Raw genomic sequence first — 25,532 nt, 5'->3', positions numbered from 1 at the left:
CTAAGCAGTTTCAGTTTTAGGATGCATTGAATTCTTTCAATTCAAAAAGCTGATTCCATCATGATGAATATATAAGTAGTATTAATATAGGATCAGATTTGCTAAAATAAATCTAATCTGATTGCCAAACAATTGATGTTCACGAGAGCACCGACAATGCTTTATAACTGTAAGAATTTTTGATGATGTTACCTCTTTGTGGAAGTTGATGGCCTCTACAAAGTTTCCCAGCAGATAGTGGGTGTTGCCCAGGTTCCCAAAGACTCGCCCTTGTGCTGCACGATCCCCCAGCTCCTTTACCAAGGACAGGTTCATCCTGCAACCCAGAACACAGTCTTTATCATAGACAAAAGAGCTGTTAGCACCCCCTGGCCAGACCTGGACTGCTTCATGGAGGCTTTGCATGTCATAGGGTATTTACACTGAAATATTATACTGAATAACCTGCAATCACCTGTCATCTTTATAGTCTTTTTATGTAAATTAATTTAATTTGGTTTATTTTGTAGAAAGACATTATGTTTAACAGTAACTCAGCAACCGCCTAGGGTTCTTATTAATGGGCGGTAAGGAAGAAACGGTCACGGAAGGAACCTCAAAAGAAGAAGAGCTAAGCCACCCCAGTCATACAAATCAAAGTTTACGTTCAGGGCTATTCTTCTTAGTGTAAATGGAAAACAATTAAAATAATTCTCATTGTGACCTAGTCAATGTTAAATGACGTGGTTTTCCTCTTTTATTAGATACGATTATTAGCTAATAAGTTATCAAGAAATTGGTACTCAATTGAAAACTGAAGAAAGAACAGGTTTTCTTGTTTTACATTTAACACATTAATTAATTGATGTATTGAATACCTGCCGACAAAGCAATTGCGAGTATGAGTAGCGAGTAACAGCACGCCAATCCTATGAAGACCAATAGACTCTTTAGTAATTTTATTAATAAAAGGATGGAAACGCAGGGAGCTAAACCAAGCCTACATTACTACTAATTCTATACCACTGTAACACTGAAAACCACGCAGCCTATACATTCTACAATAAAGCTTCGGTCTAAATTACACAGAGTACTTTTTCTGTGCAATAAATAAAATACGGGTGAGGAAACTCAGATTTTTAGTGAAACGACTTGCAGTTCTACAAAATCTCTGGGCGAAACAAATTACATGGAAAGGAGCTAAGATAAAATCAAACACAATAAATAATATTTGATTTCTTTCCATTTTTTGTACCAGATCAGATTAGATCACTTGGGTTAAAACCAATCGGAATATAAACATGTAATCCCACCTGTGTTCCTGTAGTTTGTTTTGGCAACCTCAATACTGACGATGTTACCTAAAAACATTCTTAAAAGCATTTTTCCTTTTTTGAAAAACATACGTCCAGAACCAGCAAACATGTTTCTTGTCTGTAGTCACTCACTCGTAGAAATCAGTGGCTTTCTGCAGGGTCTCACGCACGTCCGGCGGCAGGTCCCCAGGGTCCTGGGAAAAGTTCCATGACTGCTGCTTCCCCTTGGCATGGAAGACATTCCCGCTGTTATACAGCGCCCTGGCCTCCCCCACCTGCAGGGCACCACACAAGATATGTTTAGAAATGTATTAATATGAAAGCTCTTCCTTACAAACATGTTTCTTCTCCATTCTACACTGAGGTTTCAGACCCTGATTAGCATTCATCTTGGACTAGTTAATGTTACCTTAGGCAGGTAGTCCACGGTAGTGTCTGTGGCTACTCTCTCTTTTTTTACACAGACCTACTGTATAAACAAAAAATAAACTAAAAGTTCTATTGCATTAAGCGTCCAAAACAATCTGAATATTTTATTCATCACATATATGATCTACCGACAAGAGCTGGACAGTAAATTAGATGATATAAACATACTGCGATAATAATACAAATACAATTGGGCATTATTGGAATAGAGTACAAACTGCAGAGACTTATGAAAAATGAAGTGATGACACTTAAAGGGTTTTATTTAACAAAATAACATTTTTCTTCCCAACACATTTCTGCTAAGACTTATGGGCTACCACAGTTCACTTGTTTTGCCCCCTGCCCACACTTCATTTTGTAGTGTTCTCATGCTTTTCCCATTGTTATACCATGTTTTTGAAAATGCTATACCATACCTCTGTGTGCTTTACAGTGCCTACCTCTGCTTTACCATGCTTCCACTCTGCTTTATTGGACTTTGCTTCTTACTGTGGTAAATTTTCATTAGGGAAGACTTTGGGAATCACTGCTCTGTGTTCCTGGATATTCTGTCTAGTGGATAAGCATGACAGATTCTTCCTGGTTTGGATGGTGTTCGTGTGAAGGTCTGGTGTTGGTGGGATGGACTGTACCTTGTCTTGCTGCTCGCGGGCGATGTCCAGGTGTCTCTGGCTGCACACGGCCGCCTCGTCAAAACGTCCCAGAACTTTCAGAGTGTTCCCTAGGTTACCGCTGGCCTTTCCCTCACCGACCCGGTCACCAATCGTCCTGCACAGGAGAGAGAGAAATCATCCTTCTATCTACCTGCAGACAGACTACCAGTACACTGTATACAGTATACACTACAACACTGTCCATCCTAGTTTCTTTTATTGGTTTGGTTTCTATTGGTTTGGACCTGCTAGGATATAAAGGAATCTGAATTGTTTTGCTTCACAAAAACTCAAACTGTCACAAGCAACTCACATGTCTGATTTCTTTCAACAGGAAGTGCAGCAAAGAGATGCCTTGAATTTTTTTTTTTTTTTTTACCAAATACTTGTTTAATATAATGTGTGCATCTTTCATTTAAAGGAAAAGGTGAGGTATATGAAGTGATGGTAGTAAATATTAGATAAGATTTACTGGAATTATTTTGTTTTAAGCTCTGTGTATTTTAAATGCAAGATGATACTTATGAACTCATTGTTGTAATGTAGATCTGCGTACCTGGCAAGCGTGAGGTCATGCCGATGGTACTCAAGCGCCTTGGCGTACTCTTTGAGGTAGAAGTAAGCATTGCCCAGCTGGCTGTAAATGGCGCTCAGGGTCTTCAGGTCCTCAGTGCCCACCTGCACTGCCGCTTCAAAGAAGGCTGCCGCACCCTTGAAGTCTCCACCCTTACACAGGCGCTCCCCCTCCAGAGCGAGCTCCAGACAAGAGGCTTCCATCCTGCAACACACATAGCCACTTTTACCAGTGAGACTGGCAGAGCATGCCTTTAGTTACAAATCATGACATCAACGAGGCACTGTATAGAATCACACAGGTCCCAGGGACTGACAACATGAATTCAAACTAAAATTCTGTTAAAAATATTACATACATGTAGGAAGCAGATTTGTACATAGAGAAAACAATCTACAGGATGTACTAAGATGTACCAGTTAAAACATTGGGTTCAAAACCTCCTTCATTGCTGTTATTCAAATTTCCAAACCTTGACATACTAATTGTTATGTAGTACAACAAGCTCTTAATGAAACAAACAACACAACAGGTTTAAGTGAGACATTTTCATGTACATTCTAAATGAATGAATTTCTCCTGACAGTAATGTTGATTGACTTGAACAAGCAAATTCATCTCCATATTTACAAGACAACAAGACATTCCCAAAAGGCTAGGAATGTCCTGCGGCTATGAAATACAATTCCAACTTCATAGGCCCCTAAAACGTGCCTCCTTGTTCCCTGCTCAGTCTGTACTCACTGCACAGCAGCAGCCTTTCTGTGTTACGTTTTATTCTCCAGTAGAATATTTTGGGTTTGTCCCTTACCCTTACCAAGTGCTGGGATGAATATTAAATAATTAATTAAAACTATATAAATAAACATTGCTTGAAATGTATTCATAGACAACAGTTTGTACTTATTTGTAAAACATGATTTTTAAATGAGTGTACCAAAAATATTCTATGCTGAGAAATAAACAAGTATTGTATGCCCCTGCCACATCTTTAAATACTAATTACTGCTGTCAGTATATTGAAATAGTAAATCACTATTAACTCTCCAGACAGATGCCTCCATATATACTCTTAATAATGTGCTGACGAACGTCCATAGCAAATTCCATCACAACTGGATAAGTGCTTCACTAGAAATATGTAAGAATGTGAATGTGACAGACAGACATAGTGCCTCCATATACCTATCAAATTCTGATGCACTCCATAACACGCTAAGGAATGGACTTGGTGAATTCTGATGACATTTGGATAAGCGGTTCTCTGGATATAAGCCAGCTCTAGGTGGTGCATGAAGGTACTGTATAAACATTTCTAATAAATACAGCAGTGGGACAATGAACCCGTGTGTGCAAGTTATTTTCTGGTCTATCCTGCAGAAAACAAACAGAAGACAGTGATGATGGAATGGGGAAGAAGCCCAAGCCATTCAATAAGAGTTTGGCGCAAGGGGCCGTCAGCCAGCTGGAAGCGGTGATACAGCAGGGTTGGTGGGTTCAACACCATCATGGCAACAGTGAGAGAAATGATGGTGACCTTCTGAGGGACAGCAGCTCAGAGTTCACCATATAATGTTTAAAAAGACAAAATGAGATGTGTTACCTCTGCATTTGCCGAAACCTTAAGCACTCACAGTCTTTTTTGGTTTACCCTTTAAAATAGTTCAAGCAAATTTGTGAAGTTTTTATTCCTTTAAATCAAATTACTACCTCCTGTCAAAATGGGATGCTTTAAATAAAAGACAATGATTATCATTTTAATTGTCAGATAATCTCCCCTCCAAAATGTGCTTTTTATGTTCTCACTTGCCTTTACTACTTATCTGTTTAAAGAAAATATCAGTTCTTTTTTTCATGATCATTTTGAGATATTCTTAATCTTTTAATCAGCATTGATGACGCTGACAAATTGCTCTGATTAAAGTGAGAACTTCAGGGCATCAGGTTTACAAAAGAGTATTTTCTAATATAAAAAAGCTGAGTTAGAATAAATATATACAGCATATAGGTTCTAACCAATAGAATAGGAAAATTGTTTAACTTCATGTACTGATTTTTTTAAGGTAGATGGGTAGAAAGATAATCCATAAAGAAACTATAATAGAAATATGGGTCCTTCTATGCAAAATGATCAATTTTTAATTTAAAAAATACCTGTATAGACTGCAGTTCAAAATTAGATTTAAATGACAGTAAAAACTTTGCAAACTTTCTAACTTTGTTGAACATGTAATATAATGTCTCTACAATTTAGAAGTTTCTTCAAAAAGCCACTTCAATTTCCTTGCCACCTGCATATACAGTTTAAAGAGGAAAACATTATGCCACTTAGATAATAATTGCAAATTACGAATAAACTGCAATCAAAATACAACACGATTTAAAGTTTCTCTACAGGTTTACAGTACAAATTATAACACATGGAAAAAATGCTTTCCAATTCATTATCAAGACACATTTTCACAGCTACCTTACCAGCAGAATTGTTTTGAGGTTGTTTTTTCAGGTTTATCAACAGACCTTTACCTAACCCTAACCCTAGTCTTTTACCTCTTCTTCTGCATGCTGCGGGTCTTCTGTACGTAGAGCCAGAGTTCCAGGTCAAGGGGCTGCAGGACCGGACGGGGCCGCGGGCCGCGATGTGCCAGCATGCACAGGGCCTTCTCTGCCTCGCTGAGCCCCGAGGCCTGATGCAGAGAGCATGCTGTGGGCATCCTGGCTGGAATCATGCACTGGGCCTCTGCCATGCTAAGCCCCAAGGTCTGACAAAGAGGGCACACTGTGGGCATTCTGGCTAGAGTCACGCCCACTACCAAAGAATCCAGCACCACAAGCCCAATAATTCTGAGACCTCGCCTACTACAACACTGAAAAAGTCAGCCTCCGTCCAACACAATCAGACAATCCTGTTCCAGAGAAGAACATCAATGAAACTCTAAACACCACGCGTGGATGGTCTCTAAGACCCCACTCACTCTTGAAATACAAAATTCCCTTAGAATAGAGTTAGAGTTCTCTGGGGTGTGCTTGGGACTGACAGCCCCTGCTGTACAGTATATTGAGATTAACAATACTGCCGTGTGTCAGGAATTCCAGTGCAGATGTTTTAGTTTTAACCTGTTCTGTTGTTCAGCAGCAGGGTAGCAGAATGTCCAAAATCTTTAGGACACAGAATCCAAACCTCCCAGTACCAAATAATTCTACATTTATAATTATCAAAAGACAAAAGTTATAGGCTAGGCTTCATATGCTATTTCACATCACATCTCATAAGATATTCGATTAGCTGTGCAAAATATGGCTAAGAAGAGGGTTTCCGGTGGCAGTTGATGCTGAAATGAAAAAGGTAAAAAAAAATCAATAGCAAGACCAAATCCTTGCATGTGCACAACTATTCTGCAGCCCTGCAAGCTGGAAGGAAACCCACAGGACAACCTTCTTCTTTCGTGAACAGACAAGAAAACTGTGGAAAATTCCAACCCAAAACCAAAATATAAATCTCCTGCTGTCATGAAATCCTTGCTTTTTCAGCTGGTGTTTTTGAAGTTGAAAAAGGAATTCTGGGACAGAAAGCAAGGGCCATATCAGTTACTCCTGATCTCTTCTGGCTTCCTTTATGGTGCAGCTAAAACATCCTTGCAATGGAGAGTGCCACAGAATACCCTTTCTTTCACTGGCACCCTGGGATCCTCTGCTTGCAAGCTACAGAGCTTGTGAATCCAGTACCAACGAATCCAGCCAGGGAGGACTATGTGACATTGACGCCTAGTCGCTAATACTTAGAAGTGTTCCAATCCCCTCTAATGCTGAAAGTGCCTGGCTCAGCAAGAAAGCAAAGCAAGCCTTTTAAATAAGACGGTCAGAGGGGCACACAGCCTAGTGGGATGGAGACTGGGAATACTGGCACAGGACTCACCAGCGGGTATAATGCAGTAATCTGCAGTTAGTACAATTCATTCCCTGTTAAAACCTGGATCCCCATACGTCAAGCCAAGCCACAGATATGTATACATATATGTATGTACCTACTACAGTGGTCCATGCTATCTGTACCACTCATGCTGGCGTCTTGGTTTTTCCACTCATTAAAGTACAGACAATTTTTCAATGGCCAAGCATTAAACTGTCTCTAGGGTTAATCTTAAATAGCTCAGTCTATTGGGATGTGCGATACATTGTCCTTAAACAATCAGTTATGTTTTCTTGTTCTGTACCTTTTACACTGACAGACAGACGCTCAGCTTCTCACCTTTAACAGACACCAAATTCATCCAGTGCTTAAATATGCCAAGTCGAGGACATGCAATATAAAATGACTCTCTTTTTCTGCCCCTGGACATCACTTATGGCAGATTGATATTACAAATCAGCTGAGTGTTTTGCCTTATACAGGTTTACCCTGGTAAAGCTGTACTGTACTGTATAGTATGCAGTTACCATAGTTTACCATGGTTTGGTACCTCACTGGGCTCTACAATGGTGTATGTATTTACCATAGTTTTACAATGCTTTATTACACTTTACTATGATTTTACTACAGGAAACTTTTGTAAGGGGTTCCTCCCTTGCTTTTGTTGTTTTTCATCCCCCCATCTAACCCATCTCTGCCTCTACAGCTACTCCTTGGCTAAACTCATGGGGGTTCAGACAGCCAAGCGGTTCTGAGGAAAAAATTCAAATAAAAGTAAATTGAACTTAGTGGATTGAATGTCAATTGTGTAAAAATCTTCAAGGGTTAGATTGAAACCACAAAACTCTTGTGACTGGAGCCCGAGGTGAAAGGTTAGTGAATTGTCCTGCTGCACTTAATTCTGCACTGTCTGTGAAGGACTGCACTCAATTCCTCCCCCACTCAGTCAGCGACTGTTTGAACATACTATCAAGATGTTAAAGCAGCCTCCACTGGGAATGTGACAGCAGGTCTGTTGTCTCTGGCAGTTAAACTGATTCAGCGAGGCATGTTTCACAGCTCTGATATCGCATTATTTATTCATGCAGCCTATAAATCTTTCATTGCGACAATTAAACAGGACCCGGGAAGTCAAGAGTGTCTTAAAGAGCTAATATTTTATTTATAGGTACAAGACCATAGCTGAAATAAAATGCTGTATTTAAGAATGGTGCTTTACAGTACAAAGGGACACATTTTCTATGTATTTACTCCAGTCTTGAAGGAACTTTTTGAAAGCAGAACATTTTATGTAAATCATACAAAACTGAGAACGCTTTAGAGTGTTTAAAAGGCCTGGAATATCAGAACTTAACTTGTTTGGTTCTAGTTTTATAAAAGCAACTTTTTTGCCCATTCTAAAAATATCAGTTAATTAAAGACTAATTAATTAAACTGGACTAAAGGCTTTGAAAATATGGCACAATGGGCAGGATTTTCAAAAACCAGTGTTATTGTACCAAACTCGTGGTATAGTAACGAGAGCTTTAGCAACAAGTGATTTTCAAACAAAATTAAAACAGTCTGTTAATGCTTCTAAACTGAGTCAATGAGGTCGTTAATGAATGCATTTCTCATTAAAAAGCTTAATTGTTGCTATTCACCTATATCACTTATTGTCTCAATGACTAGATGATGGGAACACATTCCAGAAATGCATGTTAACGAGATCAAGAAAATGAATGGAAGCCAAATTCGCTGTTATGGAAACTACTAGCGTACAGGGAGACAGCTCTCCCACCAGCAGGCAGCAGACAAATAAATAAAAAAATAATGGGAATATCTAAAGTGTGTATAATTTCTAAACTTCATTTAAAAATGTGCATTTTGTCATGCAGAATGTACATTTATTTAAAGCACTTTACATATAAAATGCTGATTTACAATTATCTGGTGTGTGTATAAAAATCAGAGGGTAGGGATTCAAATAAATAAATAAATAAATAAATAAATAAATAAATGTAAACCCCACTAGTCATTTTTCCTCTTTCAGGGGAATATTTTGCCGCAGATAATGGAGCTCCGTACAGTGTACAAAGTGGTGTTCTATGAATACTGTGGAAATTGAGGAAAGTAGCATGGGAAAAATAAACTTGTACCAAGAACATGGCGCCAAGCAGGTGTGGTCTTTTTACCCAAAGAAAGAGATTCTAACAATATCAATCAGCTTTGCACTATTTCCCTGTTAAACATGGAAGGCAAGATGTTCGTCAGCATAACTGCTCAGAGATTGTCAGCTTACCTATTGAAGAACTGCTTCATTGACACTTCAGTACAGAAAGCTGGTATTCCAGGTTTCCCAGGATGCTTAGAGCATTTCAGTGTGATCTGGCAACAAATTCAAACAGCTAAAAATTCCTGGATTTAGTTAATGCATACGGTTTAGTACCACATGAACTTGTTTGGGCAGAATTTGATTATTTCAGTGTGCCGAGGACAATAACAAACTTAGTGAAAGCCTACTTCGGAGATTTGCAATTTTGTTTTTCAACCTCAGAATTCAGCACTACATGGCAATGTCTAGAAGTTGGAAAAATAGCAGGATGCACCATTTCTCCACTGGCTTTTACCATGGCAATGGAAGTAATTATTAGGGTGTCAAAATGAGTTGTGGGAGGAGAGCGCTTGGCTTCTGGAATGTGACTGCCACCAATTAAAGCCATGGATGACATGACAATCATGACTACAACAGTAGCCTGCACTAATCGGTTATTGGGCAAACTAACCAATAACATTGAATGGGTGCAATTGCAATTCAAGCCTGCTAAATCAAGAAGCATCTCTATAATTAAAGGTAAAGTAATGGATAAGAGGTTCTACATTAACGGTGAGGCAATACCAACAGTGTCTGATAAGCCTGTGAAAAGTCTTGGGAGATGGTATGATGGGGACCTAAAGGACACAGTTTGTGTGGGAGAAGTGAGACAACAAGCAGTGCAAGGGTTGAAGAGCATAGGCAGCAACGCTTTACTGGGCAAACTTAAACTCTGGTGCTTTCAGTTTGATCAACTGCCAAGACCTCTGTGGCCACTCACTGTGTATGAGGTTTCCTGGTCAACAACAGAGAAGCTGGAAGCGTTAATCAGCTCATATGTCAGGAAACAGAAAACAAAAGAAATAGTCGCAAGAAGCACTGTTCATTAAGATATTAACATTATTTCGTAAATCAACATAATTTTAGGAATCAAGTTAGGATGATTATTTAATAACACAATAGACATAACAACTACTTGACAATGCCCAAATCAATTATATATAACAATTGCTTGACTAACACTGGAGGCATCATTTAGGACCTTTTGAAAATCCTGCCTAGTGTGCTTAATACTGAGTCATGCTAAACAATAAATATGTCATAGACAATGTTCTTTTTATGTGTTAACATACAATAAATCTATTTTAGCGTCTCAGGGGGGTACACTGTATGCTGTTGCTGTAGCTAGTTTTATTGAGGCATGTTTTGTAAATTCCACACAGGGCAGCCTAACTGGCAGCCATCTGGGAGGGGATTACCCAGCATGCAGACTTATCTGGAATTTAAGCATAGATGAGCCATGAAGCCAATAGGATTAAGGGGGAGATAGCCAATTTAAAGAAAAAAGAGCTATTTTTCTAAAAGCTACAGGGGTTTGTTATGTACAGGGGCTTTCAAGCAGCTGTGATTCAATAGCCAAAACAGGGATAATGTGCTGTGCTTATGTGTTAAAGAATACTTCAAGAGTCAGGCCTGTGTCACTGATATTTCTCCTAGAAATATTTGCCATTTTAAGAACTTCAAAAACACACAAGCACAGCAGCATTTCACATCTGTATAATCAAGCAGTGACCTCACCATGACAGTGCAATCCTAGTCAGCGCTTTTGGGTTACTGAGTAATTTACTCTCCAATTTAGACACTTTTCAAAGTTAGTAAAGATATTTACTCATAAGTAAGGTCTGTTTTGAGTAAATGTACTAATTTTTACAATTTTTACAAGGCAAGTAAAGTTATTCTTTACGTTAATTTTTTGGAGTAAATGTACTTTACTAACTGCCTGCTCACACCAAGTAAATTTACGTTTTACTAAACTTACAAAGTGATTTTTTCACCTTTATGGATGCCACCAATGAACAAGTTTTGTTATCGGTTTGATAAGCAAAGCATGTAAGATCTTTGTGAATTACTTAAGGCTGATTAGGAAGCTTCCCCTAACAGAACAAACCCAGTTCCAGTTTTAACCAAAGTCACTTTGGCCCTACATTTTTATAGCTATGAATTAGCACTAATGTCTAATGTTGCAAGGCAGGGAGTATCTGAGTCTTCAGTATGCAAGATCATTAATGATGTAACAAACAGCTCCTGCTCTTATTAGATTCCCACTATCAGTGGCTGAGCAATAGAAAATTAAAGGTGATTTTTGTCAAGATGCAGGAATGCCTCAGATAATTGTACTAAAATAAAAAATAAAACCTCTTGCAGAGTCTGAAGCTGTTTTTAGAAACAGGAACAAATTTCACTCCTTAAAACAATTCTGCAACATGTTGTATTTTATTTGTTGTAGGTGACTGTGGCTATCCTTTAAAGAAGTGGCTTCTGACTCCAGTGACTGGTCCTACAACAAGAGCTAAGATATAAATCTGCTTAAGAACTGCTTTCATTGCCTAAAAAAAGAGAATAGAAGCCTACAATACACGCCACAAAAATGTTGCTAAATAATTCTGGTGTGTGCTTTATTGCACAATATAGCAATATTTAGAAATGTCCCGCACATTTTGTAGAGGAACAGAAGAAAAATACCAGCTTTGGAGGACTCAGATGTTCAGCTAAACAAAGACCAGCCATCCATGCAAGCCACACAAATAATAATACAAAATGAATTTTCATAAAAAGCACTTGTCATCAGATGTGCACAAATAAAACAAACACGCAGAAACAACCCAGATGCATTTGTCCTGTACTGGTAATGTTTCTTTAAATTACAATACATCTATTTTTTGCTAATTCACCAGCATTGGTGCCTTAAAAAAAAAAACATTTCTCCAATTAATTAAATTGAAATGCCCAACTTTTTTTTCCTTCAGCAATGACACACGCTGGTATAATATAATGTTATCTAAAAGCATACGGACTTGTGAAGTGGTGTAGTTTTTACTCCAGTTTTTCATCTTTGTTTCATATTTTCTTTCAGTGAGCTCGGGGAAGTTGTCTTCAAGCTCTATACACTTCTGGACTTTTTTTTTTCCATTTTTATTTATTTTTAATTGTGAAACATTGTTCTGCTACATTTTACGTTTTTGTATAGCATTTGTGAAAACATCAATCCCCAAATTCATAGTGACTACTTCAAAATATAACATAATTGTTATGCACGCCCATAAAATATTATTCAATACCGGGCGGGGAAGGAGATTGTCACTAACTCTTTACTCTCTGCCCGTGCTGCCTCCCTCTCCTCTGTCCTAATTCTCCTCGATCTCTCTGCAGCCTTTGACACGGTCGGTTGTCTGGTTCTCCTCCTACCTCGCTGATTCCACGTACTGGGTGTCCTGGTGTGGCTCACCCTTTGCCTCTTGTTCTCTTTCGACAGGTGTCCCCCAAGGCTCAGTCCTGGGACCCCTCCTGTTTTCTCTCTACACCCGCTCACTGGTTCCCCTCACCCATTCCCATGGCTTCTCGTATTATCTCTATGCTGATGATGCCCCAATCTTCTTCTCCTTTCTCCTCTGTGACCCTGCCGTTTCCACCCGTATCTCAACCTGCCTCTCAGCTATCTCCTCCTGGATGCACTCGCAGACCTCCTTTTCTTCCCTCTTCTTCCTCCCCCAGTGCTGATCTCTCTATCACTATTCCTCTTGAATCCACAATCCTCTCTCCCTCCGAACCTCGGTGTCAACCCTCCCTCTTTTACTCTAAGCACATCTCTACTCTGGCATGCTCCTGTTGCTTCTTCCTCAGCAACATACACACAATTCGTCCCTTCCTCACCGACTACTCCACACAGTTTTTTACCAGTGTAATAATTTATCTTTTCACCCACTATAACCAAATCCATAAAGAATGTTTTTTAAAATTCATTCAAAACAATGCCAATTCGTACTCAACCTCCTTTCATCTGACAATGTTGATTGTGCCTATTCCCAAAATCATGCTGCTGTGGTCTGGTCTGCTCATTTTTGTTTTTAAGAATTTATTCTTTAAAAAAGCCAAATGTTTTTAACTAAATTAACTCTAAAACATCTATCCAGCATGCAAATCCTGGTGTATTAAATTAATCAAACACATCTAGAGTTGAGTATTCTGGAAATTCTGGAAAACAAAGATGACCATGCAACAGCTTCGCTGATCCGCCAATGGTTGTAGAAGGCTACGGAAATGTAAAAAAATACATACAATTATTAAAGATCCAGAGGGTTGATTGTGTGTGCATTTCTTGTACAGTGCATCATTACATTAAATTTTGTGTGCAAAAGTATGGATTAAAGTGGTAGTTTGGATTTTAAAAACAATTTTAGCAAAATTTTAGCAAAATATGGCTTTTTTTGCCAGTTCTCTTTTTGCTTTAAGGAGGCAGTGTGGTCCAATGGTTTAAGTCCAGTGCTTGTAACAAGGAAGTCACTGGTTCAAAACCCACCTCTGCCACTGACTGACTCACTGTGTGACCCTGGGCAAGTTAAATCAATGTCTTATTGTAAGTGAGAAGAAGGGCAGCCGTTATTGAAAACAAAACTGACTGTGTAATTCAGAAAGGAGACATCCACCAAAGATTGATTTGACCAAAGCTTTATTGTGTTTTGACAGAAGGACCAAGGGAACGTAACATACTTTTTGGCCCATGACCTTATCCATTAAGCTCTAGAGGTGCCCATTTGCTGGTGACTGAGATGAATAATTATTGATTGATGACGCTATTGCCAGTGAGCAGGACAAGTGTCACTCTGAGCCCCGTTCCACTGCCCCATGTACTGGCTGAATGTGATGTAATGGTTATCGATTAATGGCATTCATGCTAGCGACAGGACCAGTGGCACTCTGCACCACCTTCTCCCAATAGGACAAGGCCACCTCTGGCCTGTGACGGTCTACTGATATTATGCCCACATCTCATATCAGCTGAGGAGAGTGGCGCTAAGCCACCTATCCCCCAAAAAACAAACACAGGAGCACTACCCACCTTGTACTATAAACTTGTGCCAACGTGGTACTTACGCCCAAGCTGGTATGCCTCGCCCTCCTCACCTTGCAGAATGAAACCACTGACTGCTCAGGTAAGGAATAACCCCCTACTCACCAAAGGGAGGCAGGAGGAAACCTTAGGGAATCCATGGCTGAGGGTTACCCTTCCTCCAGGTTCAAATTTAAAAACAGTGATTTTTTCTTTTTTTCGAGACATAATTCTTTTTGTGCTGCTGAAAAGTCTGCATCATTTTTTTGTATGTACAGCTCATGTGCCCCTGAACGTAATCGCTCCAGAGACGTGATCATATGTGACGAAATGCTTCTTGAAGCAGCTGAAGTGGTGGCCGGAATAGTTATTGGGATGGAATCCAATAACGCAAAACCAAATCTTGGAAATGACAGCTCCTTCAGGTGTGAGAAAGAGGGGGTCAGACTCACTGGAACATATACAAGGACATATAGCATAATTTGTTTTAAATAAATATATGAGTACCCCTTTCCTTTCACGATCTGTCTTGGAATGTTTTAAATGAAAGGAATACATGATCTGATGAAGATGGAGATCGCCGATGCAGAGAGGGGAAGTGGGGTCGAAAGCCTAGGTCTGGGAGGTGATTTCCGCAGTAAGCTGAGATGAACATTGCTTTCAGGAGGGCGTCTTTGTATGGGGTGAAGCAGCCGCCACGGAGAATGTCGACGAGTGATTGCAGAGCTTTTTAGTAATGGGTAGTTTGGGGTGGGGGGGCGACTTGGAGCGGAACGTTGGATGCCTCTAGCCTCTGTTAATGATTGCCACCGTAGATAAATTGTTGCAAAAAAATGTTCCAACCCTGAGGTTAGTGTGGTCCTGAAGTAATTATTTTTTTTTGGTTAAAGGGTATCACAGTACCACGGATTTTGAGAACCGTTGCTATATTGTGTGTTTGTTGCCTGGTTTAAAAAGTTCTCCTAACAGGACAAGTTTTTTTCAGATGAGACTCGAGTTCATTAGGCTACAAATTTTACAGTTTATATTAGATTTACAAATAATTATCTGAAATGGAAGTTTTGGAAATCATTTTTCTGAAACAAAAACAAAAAAATTAAGGTTGCGATAATGTAAATAATCAAATAGTTTAAGACCTATTTTGTCCTTTTTAATTCTGTATTATTAATTTCTTTCAAGAAACAAACAAAACATAGGGAAGCTTTACACTTTAGTTAATACTTAATTGATTGTCTACAAGTTCAGTTAACGAACTGTAATGGAAAAAACAGACAATGTGAACCTGTGACAGGATGGCTGAATGGTGGTGTACACAGACCAGGAAGCTGACATAGAGGCAGGTACTTAAGGAACTGACAGCGCTGGTGCGTGCGTATTTATTTAAAAAAAAAAAAAAAAAAAACATTTTCACAAAAACCACTGTTAATTAATTCGCTGCCAACCATGCATTCTCATGAGATGTCTGACAGAGACGAGCTGCTACTATCGCCTCTACCAGACCACATCCAAGCCAAAATAATACCTTTAAATACAACACCCATTTAAATAAATCCCACACATTACATTTAAAGCACAATACACCACACAGTAATCATACAGGCAGGGCTCTCACCCTGCTCCTTTTCCCCGTGTTTTTAACTAAACGCTAATACAAATCCCAGTTCTTAAATAATACCTTTAAATACACCCCATAATAATACATTTAAACAGCAAGGCTTTGTCCTGCCCCACAATGCCGTGCAGACTTTCCTCTGCCCTGCTACAGAAGCCATTTTACATCTCAGTTATGATACAGCAAATTTCTGCTGGAGAATATACTATACTTTACTAAAAGTCATTCTTCAATCATTGTGGGGTGGAAGTTTCCTTCCCAGGTGTATTTTAGAACCATGGTACTCAAGCCTAAAGATTTCATCCACTAGCACTTGTCAGCCACACTATACTATGTATTGACCTTTATGTTTATGTAACTATGTAGCCCTTTATGTTTAATAGCAGTTCTTGGCTACGATATCAGTGTTCTGGTTTATAGAAGTGAATACGTTGTGTGGGAGGTGTTTCTTATTCAGCTTTGCTTGGCAGTCCTCTTGCTGCATGAGATCACAACTTATAACAGACTTCCTACTCACAAAATATTAACTTCAATCTGAACACACAGAATGCAGTGTCTTTCCAGAACCACAGAACAGGCAGAAGCACACTGTAGGTGAAATTAGTATGCAATTTGGTCAATTTCCTCTCACAGTTTAAATTAGTCCCTGTGTGTCATTCTGCAGCGGCCTAGGAGTGGGTGGGGGGGGGGGGGGGGGGTGTTATATGATGCAATGCAGTTCTAAAAGCACCTTCCAACATGTCCCAGTGCCTCTCCATAAAGTTATAAAACACATTTCAATATGTTTAGGGACCTCATGAAAGGAAACTTGTTAGGACTGATTTCAAGGTAAAGAATGTTTTCTGTTTAGACACGAGTATGATAATTAGTTAGCTATTATTGGGTAAGTCTGGGATGTTAGCGGTATGTAATAGGTTATATATGTTAATGAATGTGTGTTTTATTGCCTGTATCAAAATAAACTGTTTTGGAAAGACCCTTTGTAATTCTCAGTGCCATTGGAGAGTTACCCAGCACTTTATGTTTCATTGTACTATAATGCTGTGAAGACTTTCACTTTTTGGACTCAAACTACTCTGTTGAAACAGTTGAATAAAGACTTTGTTGAACTTATTAAAGACATTTTAAACCTTACACACACCATTAGTAATCATGTGGTTTTAAAGAATCATGTGTATCAGGGCAGCTTTGCAGAATCTGTAGGAAGCATTGTGTTTGCATTGCTGGTAATGTTGAGGATTGGTAATTATTCTTCTAGGACGTTATCTGGGTAACACACTGCTAACCCTTCTCTGAGAGCTGAGAAGGGACTACGAAGCTTGTGTTGCTGAAGGAGTACTTTCTTATAACACTAAACTAATTGTAGAATTTTGGCTCCACACATGCATTATTCATTAAAGTTACAATGACATGGCAAAACTGACATTTGTGTTGCTTTGGTAAAGGCTGCAGGTAATGCTGCCTCATATGGCCCAGTAAATACAAGGAAAGCTACCAAATTACTTTATTATCTCTGTATATATGAGTTTCTCCAAAGCCTAAACCTAACCCTAACTTGAAAACATCAAACTTGAAAACATAAAGATAAAGTAATTAATTAGAAAAGCAAAAACTGAAAATGGAATATGCCCAGCATGAAGTCCAATACATTACACGCATTATTTGTATCTGAATTATAGCAAAGCTGTTCTGGTTTTCAAGAGTTACAGTAAGCAGTTTTTAAAATAGCTGGGACCCAGAAAACAGCCTTGAAAGAAACATAAAGGTACAGCGAGTGTTTGATCATGCAGGGCTGCAGTTTAAAACTCAGCTCTGACTATTTTAGGATCCTGTGGCAATATTGCCCCACCCCTGTGTGTATTTCGGTGTTGTATGTTGTGTGTGGTGTGTTAATGTTGGTGTATAGTAATTGGTACACGGGATATAATATGGGTTATGTACACAAGTGTTTAAAATGTATATTTGTATTTAGGCAGGAGCATTACAGAGCACTTCACGTGCAGGTAAAATGTAATATGTGAGCATGGGGAATTGCACTTTTATTAATTCACGTGCAGTTGTACCAAGACTCTAATTGAATGATTGATTAGCAATCGAGTCTCGGCGCAGCTGCATAAAAGCAGCATGTTTGCATTCACTCGGGGTTGTGTGTTCGGTGAGTGGAGAATGGGATTAGAGACGGAGGTTATAATAGTAAGAATAATACCAGCTCACCATGTTTGTCTGTGTAGTCTGTTTTGTTTGTCTTTTTGTTTTGGCTACGAGTGTCGTGTCCTTTGTTTTGTTTGTCTTTCAAACCTTTTATTTTCTGCCTGTTCATTTATTAAATGCTGAGCGCAAGCAAGCGCTCCGCTTCACTAAAACTTCACCTCTCTGTTTATTTTGTGTTGGTTCCTGTTTCTGGTCTGACGTCACCCACTGCAGCCGTCTTTGTGACAGATCCCCACATTTTAAAACTGCCCCAACAGTGACAACTCAGAACATTAAACTAAAGATATCTTCCTTTATACTGAATACACAATGATAAATGTATGACTCAAGCAAAGTGCCATAGACAGGGGCTAACCTTATAAAGGTTGACCATAGTAAGAGCCAAGCAAATTGTAATAATGCTCAGTGAAAGTATGATAAAGCATAGGTAAGCATTGTAAAACAAATTTAAAAGCATAAAAAACAGTAAACTAAGTATAGGTACAACATATAAGTATAACAAGTCCAGATGTGTGCTAAATGAACACAAAGCAACAATCATACAACACATCCCTTACAAAAGAACAAATAAGAACACCATTATTTTAATGAATGTATTTGCAAGTAGGCTGTGTTCTGTTATTGGAACGTAGTGGCCCATGAATGGTTATGGATACAGGTCACAGTGATTTACTTTGGCATTATTTTAATGAATGCATTTGCAAGTAGGCTGTGTTCTGTTATTGGAAAGTAATGGCCCATGAATGGTTATGGATACAGGTCACAGTGATTTACTTTGGCATTATTTTAATGAATGCATTTGCAAGTAGGCTGTGTTCTGTTATTGGAACGTAATGGCCCATGAATGGTTATGGATACAGGTCACAGTGATTTACTTTGGCATTATTTTAATGAATGCATTTGCAAGTAGGCTGTGTTCTGTTATTGGAACGTAATGGCCCATGAATGGTTATGGATACAGGTCACAGTGATTTACTTTGGCATTATTTTAATGAATGCATTTGCAAGTAGGCTGTGTTCTGTTATTGGAACGTAATGGCCCATGAATGGTTATGGATACAGGTCACAGTGATTTACTTTGGCATTATTTTAATTAATGCATTTGCAAGTAGGCTGTGTTGTGTGGCTCGGTCTAAGCAGGCTATGCAATGCTTCTGGACACGCTTTCAAACAACACCATCTGTTGGCATGCAGTGTATTTATTTAGTCCTTGTTTGTCCAGAGATGAAAAGAAGAAATAGTTTTGAAGTTCATTCCCAGTATAGTACTTGATAAATATTCTGTGATAAATGGGTTTTCCAAGTGACTTGAAATCCCCATTCTAATCCCCATGTATAAAGCACAGATGGTTGCATTACTTAAAGTGTGCATTTAGGGCAAGCCCACAGGAACATAATGGATCTGCATACATCATAAAGTTAATAGCACATTATCATGTTAAAAAATAATAGAAGCAAAAAAATGTTGGCACACATTATTGATTAGCTATTCAAGTATACCAATATATTTACAGCAGTAAGTAAAGGGTCTGAGTGGGATGAGTGAACATCTCACTCCCAGTTATTCCGTTTCAAGGCTGGTCACACCATCATTTTGACAACCAGAATATGTATTAAAACAAAGAAACATGACACAACTCTCTAAATATCTTGCATTCAATTGGAAAACTTACCATAATGCTTTTTTTATAGAGTACAAACTGCTGTAGATGTATAGTTATGCTTCTCTTTACATGGTTAAAAGGAATACTTGTGGTAGAATTATACTTTCAGCTGCTGCTAATTAGTCTTTCCAGAGACTCAGGCCTGTAATTACTCTGTGCTTGTATGTATGAGAATGGACATGAATGTGTGTTAGTTACTTGAATATTCAAGTATTACATTGTATATTTCTACTTTCCTAAAGCTTGAACTAAGTTACAATTTCAGCACCTATTTTAGCTGCTAGCTCTAACAACAGCTGTGTTTCTGACAGGGAGTCCTTGTAGTAACTCATTTCGTATAAACACGTATGTGTGATGTGCAGGGTGGGTCATACAGTCAGGGAAGCACAGGGGTCCCGGAGCAACTCACCTGGTAAAAACACGTATGTGTGATGTGCAGGGTGAGTCATACAGTCAGGGGAGCACAGGGGTCCCGGAGCAACTCAACTGGTAAAAACACATACAGTATGTGTGATGTTCAGGGTGATTCATACAGTCAGGGGAGCACAGGGCTCCCAGAGTAACTCAACTGGTAAAAACACATACAGTATGTGTGATGTGCAGGGTGAGCCATACAGTCAGAGCACAGGTTTGCATCCCGCTAATTATGACATTGGCTCTAAGGCTCCAGCGGGTTATGGAGACAAAAACATCAGGGTCTGTTTCTCCTTAACGTGCTACAGCAAACCTGCAGGGCTGGCCTTTGTCCTCCAGAGGCCAGTAGCTCCTGGGTGTAAAGAAACATTTATTTCAGTCATGGGATCAGAGGATGCCCGCTGACTTTGAGTTCTCCTGAGCTGATGTGGTGAATTGCTGCAGTGAGGGAACACACTTTGGCATTCTAGATTGTAGGGAAAATCAGGGGTAAAATAATTTGAAAAAAATCATTTAAAAATGATTTAAAAAGGTTCTGACAGGATGTGAAAAATATTTAACAAGGTATTGCTGTAGGTAGCATGTGTTCTACACTCCCATTTATGTTACTGCTTTTTGTAATATTGAGATCAATATTATCTAGAGCAACAAACCATATACCGTCAAGCAAAAGCACAAAACACAATACAGACAGAGAGGAAGGGAAAGGCTGACAGAAACTATTTCACTCTCTCTCAAAGGGGTAGACAAAATAAAGATACCCATTCCTCCACCCTAACACTAACCGTAACCCTATCCATAACCCTAACCCTAAGCCTAACCCTAACCCATTCCTACACCCTGACTCTTAAGCCTGGGATAGACAGACATGCGTGGCCCGCTAGGCATTTTGCTGCCTGTAATGCTGCCATTGCTTTAATATGGTATTGGGCAGATCAACGCGGGATGATACCACTATTCCTGCAGTGACACTGAGAGATGCCGCTCAAATCGAATCCAGAGTTTTTTCTGGCTGCCGCGTGGTACCATTGGTGGATTAACCAATCACAGCCAAGTGGTGACAACATGTGTCTGCATCCTAACATTCTACTAGGTGAAGCCAAACTTTTGGCCATATATGTAAATGACATTTGAGTACATAGCCTACGGTGTCGTGCTGACAACTACTGCACTGTACCAATTTTTCTCTGATATTGTAAGAAAAGTCAGCTGCGTAATGCATACCGCTCATGTGAGCCCGGGTGCGGACGAGAATTGTGGTTGCATTGGCAAAGATTGCACTCAGACAGAAGGCTGTAATTAGATAGCGGTAATCCTTAGTAAATTAGAGGGATGCAAGTCTGGCTGCCATGGCAACAAACTGAGGCTCCTAATCTAACCAAAAGTATTTCTCTCGCTCTCTTTTCTTTGCACTGTTTTTCTCTACTGAAGGAACACTTCTTGCTATGCAGTAAAACAAAGGCACTAGCAGAAATGTTTGTCTTCTTGACTTAAGGCCCTGCTATACTGTATCTGAGCTGCCTTATAAAGGTTTAGCCTAGTAAAACCATAGCAAAGTGTAATAAAGCATAGTGAAAACATGGTAAAGCAAGTTAAAAAAACATGGTCAACTATGATAAACTCTGGTAAAGGGATAGCATAACCATGGGACACACTTAGGAAAACTGCAGAATTGCAGTGTGATTTACAATGTAAACTTTTATAGGTTAAAGCAGTCTTTGGTATTCTTTGGAATGAGAAAAACACCTGGTAATTGAACTTGAAACAAGCACCTAGGAGACATAATTTAATACAATACTATGATAATTGGCTCTCAGAATGTTTGCTTCTAAGTTGGCAAAATTCAAGATAGGACATTTTGAAAACACTTTGAAAACATGGCCCTTCATTTCTAATTAAGTGGTTGAATCTTTCTCTTTTATTTCACTCTCCTTGTCTCACGTCCTAATACCTCTATCAGGTTTTCTTTGCTTATCTGAAATAAACTACAGTATTGCTGCATAACATTTTAATGAAGTATAATTTCTCCATTGCTGCAGTATAAAATCCCTCATTCTATGTCCCCTCAGCCCCTGAACCATGCACACGCACATCTCCAGCACAGCTGCAGTGAATTACCCAGGGAGTAGAATTCTGCTCAGGGAGTGTGCTTGTGAGGGTCTGTGTGTAGCGGACTGTGGCGCGGTAGGAATGATTGACTGCACTCAGCCTTTAGCTTTAATAAATATAATCATATAATAGTTTTATTTAACCTTACTGTTAACTACTTTGGTCTAAACACTCACAACTTGCTACTCAAAATCATCATTGGCACGTTTGTTTTTTCAAAAGGAAAAACACACACAACAATGTAACCAAACAACTGAGACGTTTAATTAATGAGGCGTAGAGGTCTTCCTTTTTGTTTTTTATTAGTTTCATAATTATAATTGTTCATAATGAGTCAAACCCAAGCCAGTGTTTACAACACGGTACTGACAGCACAGTCCTACAAACAAACCAATTCAGCATGTGTGCTTTGTATTTCTACAGCTAAACTACCACAAAAACAACAATAATGGAATGGATACAATGGCCTAACTGTACATACAGTGATAAGGCTGGACAGTAATTCCCCTGGTGACAGGATAGTCCATATTCAATATTTACATTATTATATGACCCACCTTATATAAAGGATCCTGAGATCAGTTGTTCAGATCTCTCTCAAGTCCTGAGAAACAAACTGAATATATCCCTGTGTTCTTCACATCAGTATGGATTCAGGTCCACATAGCAGTTTAAAAGACCCTGCATCGGTAGCAGTTGAGACTGTCGTGCTGTCCAGTGTGTTTCTCCATAGAGCAGGGACAGCACAAGCAGAAGCGATGTGAGCTTCACTACATGGCCCCTCCTTTCACTGGATTCTCTTTTGAAAGAGCCTGCTAACCATGCAACATTGTGTGGGGTTTATTTGATGAATTACACTATTGTCCAACAAACTAAGTTCATACTGTCATATTCTAACCCAGGCCTCCAGGATTGAAAGACTTGTGCATTCACAGATTAAATTAAATAAATACAAAATAGATTACTGTGACCATATATATATATAGTTGTTATCACAATTCAGGAAATGAATAGACGTTTTACCACAGTAATGCAAATCCCAAGGAAAAGCAACAGTACTATAGTAAAATGTTGTGGAGTATGCAAAAGCAGAGGAGGAAAACAGAAAAGTATGCAAACTCACATCTGAAAAACTGTTCGTTTTGGTGAGCATGGATACAGCCAACCAAACTCTAAAACAGAAATACGCTGAAGATTTGGCCACTTCCAAATTCTAACAGCATTTGTGGAAAATGCCCTATACACTTCTACACATCATATTTAAAGTTTACAGATGTTTATTTATAAGAGAAGAATGCTCTTTCTCTAGTGTAAAAACAAGCCAGCTCCAACACTCTCTCCACCCCTCCTGCACACTGGCAGCTTGCTGGTAACTGCACCCTGCTCCTCGCAGCCCCTTCCTCTCCCAGCCTACCTCGAGTACAGCCTCTTGCTTGCAGGTTCCTGGTCTACACCATTAGGAGACAGAGCCATGAACTGGATACAGCAGCCCTGTTGAGTAGCTTCCCTTCTTAGTTTACTAACAGCAGTACAATACTTTGGTGACAGTAGCCTCCTACTGTAGGAAGTGATGTATATTGTGCAAATAAACCATAGAGGCGGGCCCTGCCTTGGCTGTGTTGTCATCAAAAAGAGGCTGTCTCAGTGTGGAGGAGGGTGAAGGGGGAGGAGACTGTTCAGAATACAGAAAAACACACATCACAGTCTAAATTACACACACTGTAGAGACTGTAAAGAGATGGAGTTGTATTTGTATATAGATAAAACTTGCTAAGTATTTTAATTTAGCACAGATTACCAATCCTATCAATCTGAGGATATATGGAGACTGAAGGCCTGTCTGTCAGCATGTCACACATTGTTACAAGTCTAGAGAAGCACTTGTGATGAGACAACAAGTTGATTGTTTTGAAGGCAGGTAGCTGTGGGACTTGTGTGTACCGATTCTAAATATCCTCTCACTTTTTGTACAGTTGTTTAAAAGAAATCTGGAACTGGTAACTGAAAGTAATTCTGTTTTCAAAACCACACATGTTGTTATTGGCTTAGCTGTTCCAAGTCATAGATTTCTTGAAACTTGCATTCACGTATCATGTGATTGGATAATTCCTGTATTAAGTTTGATCTGTTTTTGAAAGAGCCTAATTACAAACACCTTTCTAACAAGTTATTATAAAGTAAATTTGTAGTAGTACTCATCCCTGTCACTACATATACCACCCATAGCAATAATAACTGTAGTGTGTTATTGTTTAGTGAAATGCTACAGTAGGTGCAGCCTGCGTTCACAATCTGAGAGTGTGTCTTTATTCCTGCAGCCTCTGAGGTCAAGGTATGAGGTAAGCTCTAGTGACAAGCACTGGCCCTGCAGCAAAGCACAGAATGCCTTGAAAATGAGTAACAGGTGTACTGGCTCAGTGATTAAAGGGTTACAGACAAATTTATCCCAAGCAGGGTAGAAGATTTTTGGGACTTAATGATGTTAATGTTTAATACTGTGTACAAATGAATGTCCTTTTCCCATAGACAATAGACTCAGAAAGCACCCATATACTTTACTGCCAGATTATGCACAATAACTTGTGCTAAAGAAGGTCAAAGCTGGTTTTCTATCAATTGGACAAGCAAAAATGACATAGTGTAACATACTGTATGTACGTACAGAAGTACTTCCACTAGTATATCCCTGTGTCTTTTGATATGCATCCCCAGAGGGAGATAATACAGGAATACCAATCAAATGAAGCAACGGATCCAGTAATTAGACAATGAAACTCTTAAACAATTAAAACAGGACAATCACATATGTTATGAAGATAAATAATGGTTCATGTTACAAAGCTTCTGTACAGGAAGACCCCTGTTCCACCCAATACTCCTATCTGAATCCTGGACAGGAATCCTCAAACACTTTTCATTGTGTGCTAATGTGGATAATCTGTGCTCTCCTTGAACTGAAAGCAGATCTTAGGTTAATAACAGGAAACTGCCCGAATATCATTCAGCAGCTCTTTGAAGAAGTTACCAAATTCCACCCCATGAATCTTCTGCCTTTTCTATAACACTGTGTATGTAGACCCACTTTTTCCATCTTGTAACAGGATGGAGTCTTTTCACCTGTAAAAAAGGTCTGTTGTGTTATAGTTTTATTTTCAAGTGATTTCCATGTGAATGTCAGGTGCTTAGATCATCTTAAACAGCATGTGGTTTTTCTGATTTACGATTTGCATGTTCATGGGTTTTCCCTCTTCTATGCATGTGCCTTAACCCTGCATGGAAACCGGCAAGTTCACAGCAAACAGACATAATTAAAGCTGTAAAAAAAGAACTGCGGGCTGCAAAAATGTGTTGGCAATAGCAACTTTTAATACATGCCTCAGCTATTAACACCTACCATGACTTTGAAGCAGACGCTAGCAGAGGTGGGGTTCGAGACTGCAGCCTCAGCCACACTACTGAAACAATAAGGGAAAGGAAA

At 39.2% G+C, this 25,532-nt stretch overlaps 1 protein-coding gene across 1 annotated transcript in view; it reads right to left on the bottom strand.

Annotated features, from left to right (window-relative positions):
* Positions 1-23,615, bottom strand: part of LOC121307066 (G-protein-signaling modulator 1-like) — a 52,268-nt gene extending 28,653 nt beyond the window's left edge. Inside the window, exons 1-5 of the mRNA XM_041239172.1 lie at positions 23,469-23,615; positions 2,937-3,158; positions 2,360-2,495; positions 1,428-1,570; positions 193-316 (exon numbers count right to left, since the gene is read on the bottom strand). Of these exons, the coding sequence (XP_041095106.1) occupies positions 193-316; positions 1,428-1,570; positions 2,360-2,495; positions 2,937-3,158; positions 23,469-23,527 (684 nt within the window). The 5' untranslated portion in view covers positions 23,528-23,615. The remainder of the gene's footprint in view (positions 1-192; positions 317-1,427; positions 1,571-2,359; positions 2,496-2,936; positions 3,159-23,468) is intronic.
* Positions 23,616-25,532: the final 1,917 nt, after the last annotated feature.

This window comes from Polyodon spathula, chromosome 52, assembly GCF_017654505.1.
Source record: "Polyodon spathula isolate WHYD16114869_AA chromosome 52, ASM1765450v1, whole genome shotgun sequence".
NCBI lineage: Eukaryota > Metazoa > Chordata > Actinopteri > Acipenseriformes > Polyodontidae > Polyodon > Polyodon spathula.
Note: the sequence above shows the minus strand (reverse complement) of the source record. Positions and strands in the feature narration are given on the sequence as shown.